Below are 16217 nucleotides of genomic sequence, written 5' to 3'. Positions count from 1 at the left end.
CCTATTGAAGCAAATATGCCTTCAAAATGACCTTAATTTTGCATCTTCTTGAAAGCAAAAACTTGTTTTTTTCAAAACTGGAAAAAAATTCTGGCATCAAAGGTGTCATTGATAATTACTTCATCTTCACATATTGACAAACAAGTGCATCAAAGAGCACAAATGTGGTTTTACAGTCACAAAAAGGGAATTTTAGTCCATTTTAAATGACAAAAAGTGTCCAGTTCTGTGAATTGGTTTTACTATGGCTGTCCAGAGAGGGTTGCAATTGTGTGGAACAGTATGTCTGGAAGCTCTCACAGACGGTACGCCCCCCTGAAAGAAACATTCTGTTCAGATTTTAGGACAGATAGAAGGAGCTCAATGTGACAAAATGAGGAGCAGAGAAACTCTAATGATGATGTTTGTTCTCATTGAGTGGGTTTTATATATATATATATATATATATATATTTCAAAAAATGCTTTTATTCCATGAAGCATTTTGTGCTGCTTGTGTATGAGTTATAAATGGGGCGGGGCTACTACATTTTATATGGGGGCAGAAGACTTTGGAAGGGTAGGAAATGAGGACAGCAGAGGGATAAAAATGTTTATTTCGAACATTTTTTCATTTATTTAATGCTTCTTTCAGCATTTCTAATCGTCGAAGAATATTTTATTCATGATTTATTGGTAATTATATAATATTTAGTTAAAAACTTAAGGGCAATTGTTTTTGCTAAGGGGGCAGCTGCCTCCCTTTGCCCCCTCTTAGCTCCGCCCCTGTAAATGTTGGGTCGATTTGAATCTTTCCATCATAAAAGCTCTGCTCTCCAAAACACATTTTTATGGTGTTGTCGTTTTCTATAGATAATGGCAGCTGGTTATAAAAGCTGAATATGAAGATCTGAGTCAGACAGCAACTTTTTGTTAATTATTTTCCAAAATATGCGCAAGCCTGATGATGTAGGCATGATAAGTAACACATGATTTCTTCATTCCCGTCAGTTGCACAAGTTTCTTGCTCTATCAGCAGGATCGCTGAACTGGGAGCAGGTGGAGAGATCCTGTCTGGCGCGCCGGAGACGCAGTCTGCATGCGCGCGCCGTCCTCCGCGAGGCAGTGCCCATCAGAGCCGGTGCCGTTACTGGATTGCTCAACGAGTGTGTCACCAGGAGGCAGGACTGGTTTGAGCTCAGCGCTCCACATCACGGGAGCTCACTCACCCTCAACCTCCCTGAGAGTGAGGCCGTCCCTCTCCCTCCTCTGTCTTTCTGCTTGTCTGTGCGCGCGGAGGGATCGGGGGGCTTTCTCACCAAGAGGACGGCAGACAAACACTATCGACGAGGACTTGGGCTGGATTATTATTAGCCTGCCAAAAAAAAAGAGAAAAAACAAAACAGAAAGTTTTATTCGTGTGCCAAGTGGAACTCTGACAAATGGAGCGCGCAGGTTGACCGCAGAAGGACGCGTGATACTTCTTGTATTTCCTTTTTCCTCAAATTGTATTTGTGCTTTTATGGTGAATCGGGCTTTCAAGATGAACTTGCAGTGGAGCAGCCCGGCGCCCTGCATCCGGAGAGTCGCGCACAAGCGGCTGGACTCGGACGATCAACCGCCGGCCAAATGCGCACGGCTGTGCGTCGAGGCTGGGGACGCTCCGGGACTCCTCAGCGCGTCACCCGGCTCTCCGGTCAGCCCCGTGGCCAAAACAGCCCCCTCGACCCACCAGGGGCCATCCAGAATAGGACACTTTCTGCTTCTACCTCTGGCGGACCGGGACGGCATGTACAGCGCCATGAACACCGATACTGGTGATGAGCTGCTGTGTAAGGTATGCGCAATCCAGCCGTTGTGCAATTTCTCTGAATGAATGATGTTTCAAGACATTGCATTGCTCAACAGGCCGTCTGACCTGTCATACTTTTTATTGCTGCCTCTTTCTTTTTCAGCAAAATGTGTCACAATTTGCGTAATAGTGGCGTCGCTTCTTGTTTCCTTTTTAAATGATTTGGTCAAATATAAACACCGAGGCTGCCCGAGCCAGGTCGCCAGGCTGCTGATGTGGAAACACAATAAAAATGTGCTGTGACTTCACAGTCTGTCAGCTGGGCTCCATATGCATCACACAAAAATGCAAACATGCCTGGTAAAAGGCTTGTCATGATAGGAATCTACTTAGATAAGGATGGAGCTCCACATTCATGTGATACCTCCCTATTTGTTCTGATCTTTGAAAAAAAGAGCAAAAATCAGATTTTTATTGCTCCATTTGCAAAATGTCAAGAAATCAGTTTTGCACATTCTGTCCCTCATCCGTTTCTCTGCTCCTTCCAGGTCTACGACATGGGTTTGTACCAGGAGAAGATCAGGGCTTATGGCATTCTTCCGGCTCACAGGAACGTGGCTGGCATCAGGGACATCATCCTCGGCGAAAGGAAGGCGTACGTCTTCCTGGAGAAAGACTTTGGGGACATGCACACCCTGGTGAAGAGCTGTCGGCGGTTGAACGAGGAGCAGGCGTGCACGGTTTTTCGGCAGGTGGCCCAGGCCGTGGCACACTGCCACCAGGCAGGCGTCGTGCTGGGCGACCTGAAGCTACGCAAGTTTGTCTTCGCGGATGAGAAAAGGTGAGGCAATAAATCAAATTTTGCCAAAAAAAAAAGAAATTACTGATTTGGTTGCAGCATGCAGCTTCACCACTAGATGGCACCAATGTTTGCATTTTTAGAACTAATCTCCAGTTGTTCAATCTGAGGTTTATCCAGTAGGGATGTGTATTAGTAACAGTCTGGCGATACAATACGTATACATGTGCCACGATACAATACATATCGTGATATATTTCAAGAGACAATATTTCACTTTTTTTTACTATGACTGAGGAATTATCTTAATTTTAATAGTTTTTTACATCAGTAAAATGGTAAAATACATGTTATTTAATGATCAGAACATTAACAGTGAAACTATTTCTCATAAACAAGTCGCTTTTACTCAAAATGCTTTTCTTCTGGTAATTTACAAAATATTAGAGTAAGACTGTACCACATTTTGCTTAATTACATATCTTCTTGGCAGTATGTTAAATTAATACAAGTATTGCCACCTAAAATAGTGCTGAGCGATATGGAAAAAATGTATATAAATAAGCATAAATGATTTAATATCACGATATCGATATATATCACGATATACCACAATAAAGTATATCTTCAGTTATTTTCTGAAAAAATTAGACAAAATTGCCATTACTTACTTTTCTCAAACTTTATTTTTTCAAGTAACATGTAACTGAATTATAAGTTCAGCAATTAAAATAAACAAATAAAAACGACCAAAGTGAAAGGGCACAGTAGACATTTTTCAATCGCCCACACGATATGTATCATCATATCACCAGCATAAAGTATTGTGATATTTCACTGAATCGATATTTTTTTACATCCCTATTATCCAGGTCATTGGGCCAGCAGATACGAACGTTTCTTGCACATGTCAGTGAAGACACAACAAGCTTGATAGCAGCTGATACACAGATACGAGTGTGGGCACAGATAGAGTAGGAGGTTCTGTACTTGTGGACTGTTTGGCTTCCCAGATTTCCACCGTCTCCCTTTTCTCCCTCTCAATGTGTCTCTTTGCATGCATGTTTCTGTTTGTTGTGTGTTTGTGTGTAAATGAGTGCGGTGGGTGGTAGTTTGGCAGAGCTGCGAGACAAGGTTGCTGATGAGACAGTCCCACTCTCCTTCCAGTCAACATCTTAGAAAACATTTATCTGCTCGTTATGTTTTTTTATGAATAGATTCCATCCCAGCTGAGCTGCAGAATGACTGATGTGTTCGCTGATGTTTCATTCATGGACATCCATTGAAGGAGCTGTAATCCTCTGAACTGACTCCCACGCTCCCTCACCCACACTCCAAAATGCTTTTATCGGCCGGTGTTGCATTCCGCACAGGAAGACACAAACAAACACACAAAAAATCCTGTTTACTAAACTGTTTGTCGCCTTTTCGCCCTTGCGTCACCCTGTTTCCTGTAAGCACCAGCTGATCCCACACAACCCCTCCTCTTGTTCGGATTTCCAAAGGGCTCTTTTCATGGAGACTTTTTTCGACGTGGACCGGCGGGTTTTTGCCGGGTCAGGCCGGATGAATGGGAGCAGGCAGACAGTGATGGAAGTGGAGGTTGCTTGTGTCCCTCTGATAGCTATACGGCTGCAGAGCGATGAGTCACAGTGTATACGTGCGAACCGGAGGGGAGGGCTGCCGAGCTCATTTTCTTTCCTTTGTGTGTGTTTGTCCTCACAAGCCTGTTTGTGTTCGTGCTGATTGCACTTTCAGAGCGATAAACCTCTGATCCCTTCATGCTCCAATGGCTTTGAGTCTGTACTGTGTAATATCGGCAAAGTGACCCACTAAGTTTGAGGACAGCCCGGTCTTTTAGAATTCAGCGGCTGACATAGTTCTGATCTCACTGCGACTTTGAAAACAGGTTTGCCTGATAGCTTTGAATGACCTCACTCATTCCCTCACTCAGCTATTGAAAATCAGACATCTTTCAAGCCCCGGCGACCTCAGATTTGTGATGCAATCTCCAGGAAGTGGCAGCGGCTCGACAAACGGCGTCCTCCTCACAAACGCGGTGCAGATGGAGAAGCCCGTTTAGTGAAGCATGCAGAGCTTCACTGCAGGGCCGGCCTTCCCGTGCGTCACTGATGTGGCAACAGCCCTTTGAGGGTAATTATGGGATGGCTGGCGCCGCTGGTGTAGGACCCAGGTGCAGATAGCTCCGCTCGTGACAGGGAGCCAGAGAGAGGAGAGGAGATATGTTCTCTCTCCACAGAAGGATGAGTCACTCTCTCCAGCCCTCAAACTGCTTTCTTTCTTTCCTTCTTCGCCTTCCTTTCTCTTTCTGCTCTGCTGACTTATCTGCTCAGATATCTCTTCTGCCTTCTTTTCTGGCTTTTCAGTTTCTGGTTTTTCTTGCTGCTTGAAGCATGCCACAAAGTCACACCTCTTTATATTCTTCAGCTCAAATTAGAAAATCTATCATTTGACCCTTTTTTTGTGCAGCTATCTACATCCTCTGACTGCATCTATTGCCCCGGTAGAGTATTAAATGATTGCCCCGTCATAAACAGGGGTAAATATAGCCCAGTGTGTGAGAAAAGAAGGAGGGGGGAAGGGGCTCCAGGAGTGTGTTCATGACATTGCCAGGAAGTTAGTGAAAGTGTGTTTTTGTTGCTCCTCGTTACGGTTTACATTATAAATAAAGTTCTTTGTTGTGGCCACATTTTAAGCTTCCGTTATTTACATGAATGCATGTTTTTTCTCCTGGTAGGACTCACGTGAGGCTAGAAAGTCTGGAGGACTGCCGCGTCCTGGAGGATCCTAACCACGACGCCATGACAGACACCCACGGCTGCCCCGCCTACGTCAGCCCGGAGATCCTCAGCGGCTCCACGCCGTACTCTGGAAAAATGGCCGACATGTGGAGTCTCGGGGTCATGCTGTACACCATGCTAGTGGGCCGCTACCCCTTCCACGACCCGGACCCCGCCACGCTGTTTTCCAAAATCCGCCGAGGCCAGTGCTGCTTGCCCGAAGGCCTGTCGCCCAAGGCCAGGTGCCTGCTCCAAAACCTGCTGAGGAAAGACCCCACAGAGAGACTCACCGCCACCGAGCTGCTGGCTCACCCGTGGTTCCACCTGCAGTCGTCGTGCCCGGACGTGCCGCTGGGGGAACACGAAGTGAGCTCGGCGGAACAGACGGTGCCGTCTTTCGACGTAGAAGAGGATGACGGTCTGTTCTGCTGAGGAACCCGTTTGCGGGTCTGACTGAGGGACCAAAACAAAGCTCGCTTTGAAGGACTTCGTCTTTTTTGTACATTGGCACTTTTTAGAAACGTCCTCGCGGACTGTTGTGTGTACATACACCCTCACGCTTTCTATGAAAAAATGACTGTACTGTATTTTGTGGCTGCATACATGTTACTCGGGCATTGCTCACAATGATCAATCATTGTGTTTCTGTGTGTGCATTTAAAAAAAATGGTGCTAAGAGGAACCGCAGTGACTCGGTATCATTCAGATTATGTTGAGACCATGATTTAAAAACATGGAAGTCTTTCGAAGTTGCTCAGAAGGCGCAAACTCGTAAAAACTTCCAAACAGATCGCTGAATCTCCAGCAGGATGCAGGCGAGCAAACCAGTTTGTTGTTCCTCTCACTTTGCGACCAGGCTCCGCCGGCTGACTCACCGCTTTGACTTGAGGACGGGCCAAGCACGAGCTTGGTGTCTTGAAGCAGACAGTGACACAGTGAGAACGACTGTTAGCAGAAGACTGATGTGTCACACTCAGCGTGCCACTATGGATGCGTCTCACCGCCAATCTGGAACCATCTCAGGAAACGGAGAGCATTCACAAATCTCGCACCAAGTGCAGAAGGTCGAGAAAGGCAGGCTGTCGCTGGTGTAAGACTTGCAAAAAAGAAAAAAAAGTCAAATGAAAAGTGGCAGCAGGAGCCCTTTTAAAGGGAAAGAAGTATTTCTAATTTGTCAAAGCTAATGCATAAAAGATGCTACATTTCTTACTTGGGAAAGGATTCCCACAAGGGATTTGAGTAAAAATACCTGTTAGCAATACATAAACTGACCAGTAATGCTTTGGCTTGACGTGTCAAGTGACCACTTCCAACGAAAAGGCTATGGAAACATACGGGCTTCTGCGTAAATTTCTATGACCTTTTTAGGCTCTTTGTAAACCAGGTCAAACTTTGACCAATCAGAGGCTCGGATTTGGTAGTGAAGTATTGATGGTGTCCTTTCTAATTCACGGAAGTGGAAATTGGTCGTGAAATTTGTGTCCGGCCAGAATCACATACAAGTCTTTCATACATGAAAGAAAAGGATTTGCACCGATGTTTCGCACCAGACAAACGCTAGTAAAAAGTAGAATTTAGAAAGAAAGAAGAAAAAGAAGAAGCCCTTCCCTGCTTGTCCAGTGTGAACACTTTGTAGCTTTAGCTGTAAATCCAGACTTTGGGCAATTCATACATCGATGATAGTGGAAAGTGTAAAATAATTGCTAAAATATGAAGTAGAGAAGTTGTGTTCATTTCTGCTGGAACATCAGGTCGTCTGCTGAGGCCTGCATCTCTGCGTGAATGAGTGGGTCGTCGTCAGGCATTTATTTTTTCCTTTTTTTGATGTTAGCTGTCTGTTTATGACTCAGCGCCTAAGCGTGTCTGTAGAGATTGTTATCAGTCCTGGTCGAGGAAATCTGTCAAACTCTTTTACTTTTTAAATGATGCCTGTTTTTCCCTTTCTCTTTGCTTTTGTCTTAAAATATTTGGGTCCATTGAGACTAGAAATAGTTGGGGACAGGACGTTCAGATCTTTAAAACAAGTCTGTTTGTGACAAAAGGACAATAAGTTACAGAGCAACTGTAAGTTTTTATCTAATAAATTATCTCGACAGTGATAATCTAGTATGTCTAAGGATTTGTGTGCGTTGAATCCAGCTTGGTTCGTCTTTTATTTAATTTCTTAGAGACTTGTGGCCATGTTTATTGCAGAAAGTTATGGGAGGATTCATGCCACACATGTGATCTGTAAACCAAACTGACACGGGTGCACGATCTTCACATTGCACTGTGAATTGTGATTTTGTGACACAGCCTCGAGGCTCCACCGAGGCCGCACAGGTTACACTTAATAACCGCGTTTATTGTACAAAACATGTAAATATGTATACTTGAAATCCATGTGGAGATGCTGAATAAAGATCCCAGGTTTTGATATTCGGACTGCTTCATTTGCCACCTCTGTTGCTCAAGATTTCCTGAAACAACCCCACGCCCAATTACAGGCATCCGTCTGAGCACTTTCAGTTTCATTTTTCCAAGACAAAAGAAAGAAATGACCTTTTTCCTCTGACCTTTACGTTCTGTAGTATTTAACTCTCTGAACACGGAGAGATCATTCGATGGCTTTTCCTGGAAGGAGCTAAAGCGAGTTCTCTCACCCTCCTCCCGTCTTTAGCTTCAACAATGACCAGGAAAGCCTGAGGTTACGAATTTAAGCCCCAAACGACAGAGCGGTTTCCCCTCTAATACGTCCGCTCTTTCCACTTTTCCTTTTGAACCATTTGTTTGACCTATAAGAGCTTGGCACGTCTCCACCCTCTGCGTGTTATGACTACCCAAGGCAAGGCTGGCCGGGGCTTGCGTAAGCGTCGTTGCGTGTGTGTGTGTTCCTGTGCATACCTGCCTCTCGGTGTTTGCGTGTGTGTGTGTATAAGAGTCAGATTAGGTATCAACAGTGTAGATGGAGTGTCTCAGCTGCTGGGAAGCTGCCAAGCTAACTATTGCCTAACACATCAGAGCCAGGGCTCTTCTCGAGGGAGGACACTGAACCCCTGAAAAGAGGGTTACAGGAGCGAGTCAGGTAATGAATACCTGGAGAGATGTTTGTGAAGGAGAGGAAGTTCTGTCTTTCACGAGTTGAAATTAAGCCCTTCAGGTTTTCTGATCAGACACTTATCAAACGTCTAATCTTCTGCTCAGAGGGAGTATTTCCTTAAATCAGTCCCAAACGCGAGTGGTTAGCTGAGGTTGGGTGTTGTGAAATTTACAAAGGTACACCGTGTGAGGTCATTTTCTCCCTTGGCCACAAGTGTAAACTTTATCTTCCCTTTAGGCGGGGGAATCATTAAAGTTTCCCAACCGTTTAATCTTTTAAAGAAAGCCCTTCACAAACTTCCTCGTGACTGAAGCTCTTGGGTTAATGTCACATACGTCACTTCCACAGACCTCCTTCATCTCCTTTCACTTAATTGCGTAATTCAGTGTTTACTAGTGTTTTTTATTTCAAAGCAAATGAAACCAAAGCCTTTATAGTTTCACCAAGTTTTCCATGTGGATTCAAAGAGTTTAAAACGTCTTAAGTTGGGAGCTAAAAGTGTAGAAGCAGATGTGAATGCGGAGCACCTGCCCGGCTCTCCGCTCTGTGATGAGAGGAAAAGCATTGTGCCTCTTCCTGGAACTCGTTGGCTCGGCCGACCACTGCCCTGATGCAATGGAAACATGCCCCTCTGTTTGCTCGCCTCGGTGACCTGACGGATTTCATCATGCAAATCCAGGAATGCAGCAGGGCCACAGCGAGAAGAGGATGCCTGGAACAGGACTGGTATGTTCACCTCTTGTCCTGAAGAGGAAAAAAATCCACCTGGAATGAAAGAAAAGTGAAATAATTGGTTATCTCTGCTGCCATCTAGTGGAGGTTAGTAGGAACTACAGCTCTGTTAGATAGATAGATAGATAGATAGATAGATAGATAGATAGATAGATAGATAGATAGATAGATAGATAGATAGATAGATAGATAGATGGATGGATGAACTGAAAGACGGAGACAGAAACCCCCTTTTTTATTCACATACTTGCAAATTGAGATTCTCTGATTTGCACAAAGCTGCTTAAATATCACAAATAATATGCTAAAATTTCACTGAATATGTCACCGCTGTTTCATATTTAAAAAAAAAATTCAAGATTTCATGACCTTAACATGTTTTTCTAAATTCTCTCCACATAATAAAAACATTTGTTCATTTCTTCATAAAGTGGTAACAAAACTAATCAGCATTGATTGCAGCTATTTTGTTGCATCTGTGATAGAAGAGAGTCTTAAAAAAGGATCTCTGAGAGGCGTAATGATCTTCTTCTCTCCACTTGAGGTAAATGAGAGTCTGGTCTGGGTTGGCAGCCTCTGAAGCATCAGAGGAGGGAGATCACATGACGAGTGTTGATTATGTTATTTCATGTTAAGTGGCCCCTGCGGATATAACGATTGCCGTCTTTTTAGACAGATAACACAGAAAAGAGAGCAACGCGATAAAACTGTGATGACATTCTGTGGGTGGCCTCATTTACACAGTTTGTGTTTGATGATTTTCTTGTTCATAGACAAAAAATGAAGCAAAATGCAAGAGAAGCTTTCAGCAGAAAAGAGCAGAACTGACTACTTTGGCACAACTATCACCTTTATAATCGAGATATTGTACATCTGGAATTTCAGAAATGTTTGTGAAGTGAGAAGGAGTTGGATATGCTGCAATATTGTTGTTAAAGATGGATTCATTTATGCTATTTCTACACAATTTGTAATAAATGAGCTCACACTTAAAGCAAAAGAACATTTTTTTAATTTCATAAATTCATTTTTTTCTTAAAACATCAATCTAAAGAACATAATCTCCTCTTCCTGTTTAAAATGTCATGGAATTTGTGTCATATAGATAGAACATTTGTATTATATTTGTGTGACTGAAAGTTGTTTTTCACAGTCGTTGCAAAGCAAGATGGTTGTTGCTTCAAATCACAGCTGGGGCCTTTTGAGGAAGAAAATCTTTTTTGGAGCAATTACATTTTATTTGTTTTCCAACAACAACAAAAAGATTGTACGTAGATATTTTCTTAATTACAAACAAACCAAATCTTGTTGTTTGCTCTGCAGCAGTTGAGCTGCAGGCTCAGTACATCTGCACACACAGATGATTCTGTCATGTCATTCGGTTGGTAAAATCATTTTGTGTTTGAAGATCTGTAATTATATCTATATTTTGGCTTTTGATCTTTTTATTTTTCCATTTACATGCACTTTCTGTGGCTGCAGGTGGTTATTCTGCTGCTCAAGGGCTGCAAAACCAGAGTATCTAACCTGGGACATGCCTCCTGCAAACTGCTGCTTTTAGACACCTACATTTAATTTTTATTATTAACTTTATTCTTGTTAACAATAAACAGTTTTTCTTTTGAAGCTCAGCTACTTCTGGATATGACTAGTAAGAGGATGAACTCATGCAGGTTTCCTGTAGAGGGAGCTATTTCAACACAACTTCAGTTGTTGGTCGTGTTTGTGTGCTGCAAACATTCTAACACGACAGCTCACATAATCCCAGACCGTTATCACCTTCCAAGTACTATTTAATTGTTACGTCTCAAATCTTCACTTCTCAAAAGTCCTTTTTGATTATTATGAACTTATTTTTTTTTATTTTCTACTGTTAGTCTAATAATGTGTTTTATTTCCACTCCAGTTTAAAAGTCTATTTTTGGAAAAGCATATCAATATCGATAATATAGATTAAAAAAATCTTTAATTTATTCCAGTTTTTAATGATTTATCCCCCAAAAATTGTGACCCACATTACTATAAATATTTGCTGTTGCTGAAAAAAAACTATACAAAAACAAGTTATGGGAAGATTTTACCACTATTTTAAAGGGAAATCGTGGTTCACTTTAAATATTGAAATCTAATTATTATCATTAAACTGCATATTTTCTCCAAAATGTGAAGGCAGAGATGAATCATGGGAGAAACAACGTTCCACAAGACACCAGCAGAACAAACTGAAGCAGTTTTTGTGTTTCATCTGTTGAAATATGAGGGACCGAACAAGAGATATTTCATTCTGATCCACTCGTATATTCTCATTATTACATTACTATGTCCACCAGCCCACAAGCAATTCTCATGTTTCAGTTTAGTACTTATTTATCCTTCAATTTACAATTTTTTGATCAGTTTAAATGTTTATATTTTATTTTAAATTTTACCATAATTGTATTTCCTTAGAAAGTAACGTTGGTTTGTTCAGCCCAAACAATATAAAGAAGATAAAAAAACAACTATAGAAATAAAAAATTAGAGTAAAGTGTTATAGATCAGCAATGTGCAAAAAAAGGTTTGCAAACTGTAAAATGTTTTAGACTCAAACAACAAACAGGCTTCAGAAATTCTAAAGGAAAAGTGAAGAAAATCTGGACTTTAATGTTTCTTAACCAAATGTTATTAAGAATTCGTAGTGACTTACTTAAAATTTAATCCCTTTCAAGCTTGTAAATCTTTCATTTTAAATGTTTTTTTCATATTTTTGTAGAATTGTGTAATTTTTATGATTAAGTCTGTGATTTAAAATATATTTGCAACAACTAATTTTTTATAAAAATATGAACATGTTTCAGTCTACCTTGTTTCCCTACCTTAGAAATGTCTAAACAGATGTTCCGTCTCTGGATAAAAATAAACGGGAACATAAACAACGTGTTCCACATCACACACATTTTCACCATTAGATCCATTTATCTCTAAAAGCTGCTGCAGAAAGAGAAAAGAGCTTCCACGTCATCGCAGCTATGTTTCTGCGGTCTGCTTTAATGCAGATCGTCGCAGCAGCCGCTCTGCAGAGGTGACACACATCACTGACTCATGGCAGGTTCTAAGAAAGACAGTCAGGTGACACCGTTTGTTTAAAAGCAACAATTCTCCAAAAAGGATCATATTGTGTTTGGATGTGTTTTTTTGCAGGATTTAACCACATCACATCCACAAAATGCAATAGAAAAACAACGACTTAAAAACTTGAAAATCTACACAAAAGGAAACATTCTGTATTTACAATTACCCAAAAAATGGTTGTGCTGAAACTGTGGAGGCCAGAATTGAAAGTATATAAGTCAGTGAGAAAATGATAAATAAAAATGTCAGGTCCTCTTCACTCTCAGGTGATTCTTCTTCCTGAGGAAGGAGAAATGAAGCGGTTCACTGCTGTCATCCCGCGCAGCATTCTCACTCACAAATACGCTCTCATGCATGTCACTCATGCTCCAGCGGGCTCATGGTATCTCGTGCTTTCAGGGCTGCCTTGTTCTAAAGGCACAGTGTCAGCCCACCTCAAATCCTGCCTTTCCTGCAGAGCAAACTCAGCCTTTCTGCTGCAAAAACCGGGGTTTCATAGTAAATATTAGCAATTCAAGTTGATTGTATTGAGCAAAAAGCTACTCTTAAACATGATTATTGTTTTTTTTTTTTTTTTTTTGGCTGAGGTTGTGCACTCTAGCTCAAACAAAGAGCACAGTGTGAGGGGGATTGGCTCAGTCCTTTGTTGAGCGGGTGAGTATACGGGGGGAATGGTCTCACGCCACTAAACCTTCATGTAAGCCTTTCTCCCAATAAATGACTCTTTTTACGCTCTAAAAATGACTAACTTGCAGCAGCTTTTCAAACTGCAGATTTGCTCTTTTTATTTGTTTAATTGACTTTTTTTTTTCATTTCTATAAAACAACAAAAACAAAAGATCTTGCAGAGGTTCTTATACCTGGAAGAGGAAAGGGAGCAGAAAGAAGAAAACACAAAAGTAGCAAAAAGTCTAAAAAAAAATAATGGATCTAACATATTTGCTTCTGTTTTGGTCATTCCAGTGTTCACGTGCGCACGCCTTTAACCCTACTGCTCTCTTTGGGGTCCAGATGACTCCAACCACATACTGATGTGTGATTCCTTCCATGACAAATGTGGACAAAGGTGGACAGGATTTTATGTCTGCCATGGACATTAATGAAACTCAAAAATCAATGATAAATAATAGTTCTTGTGGGGTCCAGATGACCCCACTTTTAATGTAAACAAGCTAAGGAGAGCGGAAGGGTTACAACATTCACCTCCACATAGCACACAGGCTTACTTCTGGTCATGTAAATAACCTAACAGGAGCAGGAAAGGCTTTAAAAGTGTCAGAAGGTTGTCAAAAAGTTAAGTCACGACTTTGAAATAAATCAGGAGTTTATTCACCTTTTGAAATTTTAAATCTATTGTTACACTGCAAAAATGTGATCCAGAAATCAGCCAGAATGTTTACCCCCATTGGCAGATTTTCTTTAAATAAGTAAAAAACAAATCTTCCAATGGAGTAAAAAAAATAAATGGTTTTACCAAAAAATGTATTTTAAGAAAAAATTCTGGTCAGTAAGACTACATAGACTACGGTCTAAATTAGGTTTTTAGCCAGATTTGCAGGTGGCAACAGGGGCGGACATACGATTAGGCAAAAGTTAGCCGATCGCCTGGGGGCCCCAAGATGCACACTAAAAGTGTCTAAGATTAACTATTCTTTAACTCTGTCATTAAAAAAAACAACCCCCCAAATCTGTAGCAAAGGAATATTCCAGTTTTTACTATACTTAATTAATCAAAAATGACAAAGGTGTGTCTTTGTTTTTGTTTGCTTGTTTTTCAAATCAATGTATTTCATTATTTCTGTACTAAGTATGAAAAATCAGTGATTCTTTTGTTTGATATTGTCCACAATCTATGCTTGAAATAAACCAGATCAGATCAACCAATCAATCAATCAAGTTAGACAGCAGAGTCAGGGTTGCCAGATTGGGTTGATTTTTCAGCCAAACTTTTATTCAGATTTTGCATCATTTGTTCTTGATAGGAAGTGACTGATTGATACATTTCCATATTTTTTCCAGTTATAATTATGTTTATAAAATAAAATTCTTTAACATTTAAATGTGATAAATTCTTATCAGAACATTTGTATTCTTGACATTAATAATGTCTAAAACTGAACCAGTACAAAAGTTATTTGATGTTTTACACTAGATAAGGACTTTTAAAATATATAAAAACTGTATTACAACCACTAAGGGGGCCCCATGTTATCAATCGCCCGGGGCCCTCAAATGACCAAGTCCGCCATTGAGCGGCAGTGGCGGAGAAACTGTAGTTTGTTACATTTAACAATAGTAGTTTTTATCAAAGTACAATTTTAAGTTGAGTAAACCATTTACTCAAAATTTTTACTTGATGAAAATTAATGAATGAAATGTAATCTATTACAGAACTTTTGTTAAAAAAGGTTTTCAGTGTATTCTGCAAGCATGACTGCAGCCATCAACATTCATGCTCACTAACTATTAAAAAAAATAAATCGGGCAAGAAATCATTTCTTTTGCTTCGCCATCACGTGGTTGCAGTTGTATTCGAAGCATAAAACATGTTTTCCCAAATGAGGATTCTTTGCTATTAAAAAAACTTATTTTATAAAATTATTTTCTTGCAAGACTCAAAATAAGAATTTTTCTTAAAACAAGAGTTGTTTACTTTTGAACTGCTGATCTAGGGAATCAAAGAGGTGTTTCATGGTGCAAAAAATTTCCGGAAAAGGCCAACCCGGACAAATGCGTCTGTACTTAGGGGGGAAATGAAAGAACACAGACAAGAAAGGCAATAACAGAACAGCAAGCAGTCATAAGTGCACGCTGGAAATGCACTTTTCATGACCACACTTGAATTTTCAGCAACACTGTTTCTTTTAGTTCAAATCTGCACGCTGTGATCAGCAGTCTTTGATTATCAAGCCTTTGTGAGGGCCTGTACCTGCTGACAAACTAATTATGTTGATTCTGCAAAGCATATCTGCATGGAAGAAAGCTTTTAAGGCATCAATTCTCCATATTTATTCACTCAAACTGCCTTTTTGGGGTACATGGAATTTGTAAATATGTGGGTTTTTTGTGATTTTTATTACCAGCTTCAATGAAAAAAAGTCAGAGTAAAGAGACTAAGCTCTCATGTCTGACCTTCTCAGGTCCAGGTGAAAACAGGATTTATGATGTGAAGACAAACAACCCAGAATCATAAAGAGATGAAAACATCTGCCATTTAGTTCATCTTTAAAGAAAAGCCTGTTTTTTTGTCTATAGAGATTCAAAAACCAACGTTGATGTTGTGACCAGGTGTTCTCACCTCACGCTGACGCTGAGCTTTGGTTTCTTTCTGCAGCTCAGGTTTCAGAGCTACGCAGCACAAAGGTTCAAATGAGGAAGCTGAGCTCACGTTTCCTCCCTCCAGGTTTCTCACTTCATCAATTATTCGCCCCTTCTTGCTTTTTTTTTGTTGCTTTTTTAAACAAATCCTTCAAGGCTAATTTGCACAACTAGAAGCATTTTAAATGTCTTTATGTATTCTTGTTTTATTTGTCTAAAATCAAACAGGATCAACAGGAAAACGGACAGACCACCACAATAAATAACAATAAATAAAAAAATAAAATAAAAAAATGTTATATTGTCAGGATAGTGTTCATAAATAAATTAAATAAATGTACACTAAGGCACTGCATTAAAGTTACAGCTGAAGTTCCTTTAATTATTAAATTACATTTTAATTGTAAACTTCTTCTGGTTTAGTTAAAAAAACTTGTTTCTATTAAAATGATTGGAAGTTTTTTTCGATTCTTTGTTTCAAGTGGCTAAATCTGATCAGCAGTGTTTGGTTGATATAAAACATTATAAAGACATTAAGTTATCCAATTTTTCTGGGGCTCAAAGACATAAAATACTTGTAACTTCATCTTCACCAAAATATTCCCAT

The 16217-nt window shown here is 40.4% G+C and overlaps 2 protein-coding genes across 3 annotated transcripts in view; one reads left to right on the top strand and one right to left on the bottom strand.

Moving 5' to 3' along the window:
- The first annotated feature begins 1014 nt into the window (after nucleotides 1-1014).
- trib1 (tribbles pseudokinase 1) lies at nucleotides 1015-7791 on the top strand. The gene is made up of 3 exons (XM_024296418.2): nucleotides 1015-1815; nucleotides 2319-2611; nucleotides 5328-7791. The coding sequence occupies exons 1-3, from the start codon at nucleotides 1078-1080 to the stop codon at nucleotides 5800-5802; spliced, it is 1506 nt and encodes a 501-aa protein (XP_024152186.1). The 5' UTR covers nucleotides 1015-1077; the 3' UTR covers nucleotides 5803-7791.
- Nucleotides 7175-16217, bottom strand: part of LOC112161306 — a 12343-nt gene continuing 3300 nt past the window's right edge. For both annotated transcript variants that reach the window (XR_004948611.1, XM_036214126.1), the window contains one exon: nucleotides 7175-9214. Coding sequence is in view for 1 of the 2 variants with exons in the window: in XM_036214126.1 (XP_036070019.1) it covers nucleotides 8889-9214 (326 nt within the window). In the remaining variant the exon portion in view is untranslated. The remainder of the gene's footprint in view (nucleotides 9215-16217) is intronic.

This window comes from Oryzias melastigma, linkage group LG11 (assembly GCF_002922805.2).
Source record: "Oryzias melastigma strain HK-1 linkage group LG11, ASM292280v2, whole genome shotgun sequence".
NCBI classification, from domain to species: domain Eukaryota; kingdom Metazoa; phylum Chordata; class Actinopteri; order Beloniformes; family Adrianichthyidae; genus Oryzias; species Oryzias melastigma.
This window is presented reverse-complemented; position numbering and strand designations above follow the sequence as displayed.

What these genes read in the sequence shown, in the direction of transcription:
- trib1 (XM_024296418.2), top strand. Translation starts at nt 1,078, where the DNA reads ATGCGCGCGCCGTCCTCCGCGAGGCAGTGCCCATCAGAGCCGGTGCCG. An exon ending in GTGATGAGCTGCTGTGTAAG is followed by an intron (nt 1,816 to 2,318) that starts GTATGCGCAATC and finishes TGCTCCTTCCAG; the next exon opens with GTCTACGACATGGGTTTGTA. An exon ending in GTCTTCGCGGATGAGAAAAG is followed by an intron (nt 2,612 to 5,327) that starts GTGAGGCAATAA and finishes TTCTCCTGGTAG; the next exon opens with GACTCACGTGAGGCTAGAAA.